General features: G+C 62.4%; 1 protein-coding gene across 1 annotated transcript in view; it reads left to right on the forward strand.

The window, feature by feature from the left end:
* KIAA1522 (KIAA1522 ortholog) overlaps positions 1-1427 on the forward strand; it is a 5715-nt gene that overhangs the window by 1535 nt on the left and 2753 nt on the right. Inside the window, exons 4-6 of the mRNA XM_010000615.1 lie at positions 17-134; positions 695-811; positions 931-1417. Coding sequence (XP_009998917.1) covers positions 17-134; positions 695-811; positions 931-1417 — 722 coding nt within the window. The remainder of the gene's footprint in view (positions 1-16; positions 135-694; positions 812-930; positions 1418-1427) is intronic.

A 1427-nucleotide genomic window follows, 5' to 3' on the forward strand; every position in this document is an offset into this window, starting at 1 on the left:
CTCTCTGCCCGCACAGTCCTGCACATCCTTGGAGGATGACAGTGTGTCCTTCCGGAGCCGGACGGCCTCCTGTGCCACGGACAGCACCTCTGAGGATGCCCTCTCCATCCGCTCCGAGATGATCCAGCGGAAAGGTACCCGGCTGGGGGACTGGGGGAACGTGAGCCAAGGGGGTGTGAGGGGAGCTGGGGTGCATGGCAGGAAAGCTGGGCTCGGTGTTGGCGTGGCCACGAGCTGGAGCAGGGATCTGTAGGCCCTTGGAGAGAAGAGAGCAACTCAGGCTGAGTCAGAGGGTTGGGGCTGGGCGAGGGGGACAGATGGACAGACAGTGTCTCCTCCCTGCTCAGACTGTGTGGCTGGTGGGCAGCTGCTGGTGCCTCTCCAGGCTGTGCTGAGTGCCTGAGCTTGTCCTGGAGCATCTCTGGCAGTGGAGGGGACACTGGGAATGCCCAGGACCCCCTCATGCTAACTGGACCCCTTCATGCCTCTCACAGGTTCCACCTTCCGACCGCACGACTCCTTTTCCAAATCCTCAGAGAGGGCTGGCAAAAAGAGGATGTTTGGCAGCTGCTGGTGCCTCTCCAGGCTGTGCTGAGTGCCTGAGCTTGTCCTGGAGCATCTCTGGCAGTGGAGGGGACACTGGGAATGCCCAGGACCCCCTCATGCTAACTGGACCCCTTCATGCCTCTCACAGGTTCCACCTTCCGACCGCACGACTCCTTTTCCAAATCCTCAGAGAGGGCTGGCAAAAAGAGGAAGGAGAGGAGGACAACAGTGTTGGGCATCCCCCAGCATGTCCAGAAGGAGCTGGGTAAGCATGGAGGGCAAGGGGGGATTTTTAGGGTTTGGTCTCATTGCACAGGCTCTGTTTGACTTGGCTTGGTGTGTCTGCCTTGGGGTCATGCTGGGTTTGTCTCTCCCTGCTCACAGGCCTCAGGAACAGCCGGGAAGCCAAGGGACACCCTGAAGCTGATGGGGGAGGGCAGGCAGGGCAGGGGGGCAGCCAGGCACCCTTGCTGAACGGCAGGCAGGTCTCCGGCAACGCCATCCGCATTCCCACCATTGACGGGAAGCTGCAGCCTCTGGCTGTGCCCGGGGGTGCCCGTGTCTGCCTGGGAGCCCTGGAGCAGGAAGACGTGGCCTTGCAGAAGCACATCGACCGGGTTTACTACGACGACACGTTGCTGGGGAGGAAGACAGCGGCCAAGCTGTCACCGATGGTGAGGCCGAAGTCACTGGCTGTGCCGGGCATGACCACCAACGCCAGCCCTCCAGAGCTGCTGAGCCCGGTCATGTCCATCTCGCCCCAGGGCACCTACATGTCCAAGATCATCCCCAACGCCATCCTGCCCCCCATGGTGGACGTGGTGGCCCTGACGCGCAGCAGCGTGCGGACGCTGAGCCGCTGCAGCCTGGTGTCCTCCAGC

Source organism: Chaetura pelagica, unplaced genomic scaffold, assembly GCF_000747805.2.
Source record: "Chaetura pelagica isolate M959 unplaced genomic scaffold, ChaPel_1.0 scaffold676, whole genome shotgun sequence".
Taxonomy (NCBI): domain Eukaryota; kingdom Metazoa; phylum Chordata; class Aves; order Apodiformes; family Apodidae; genus Chaetura; species Chaetura pelagica.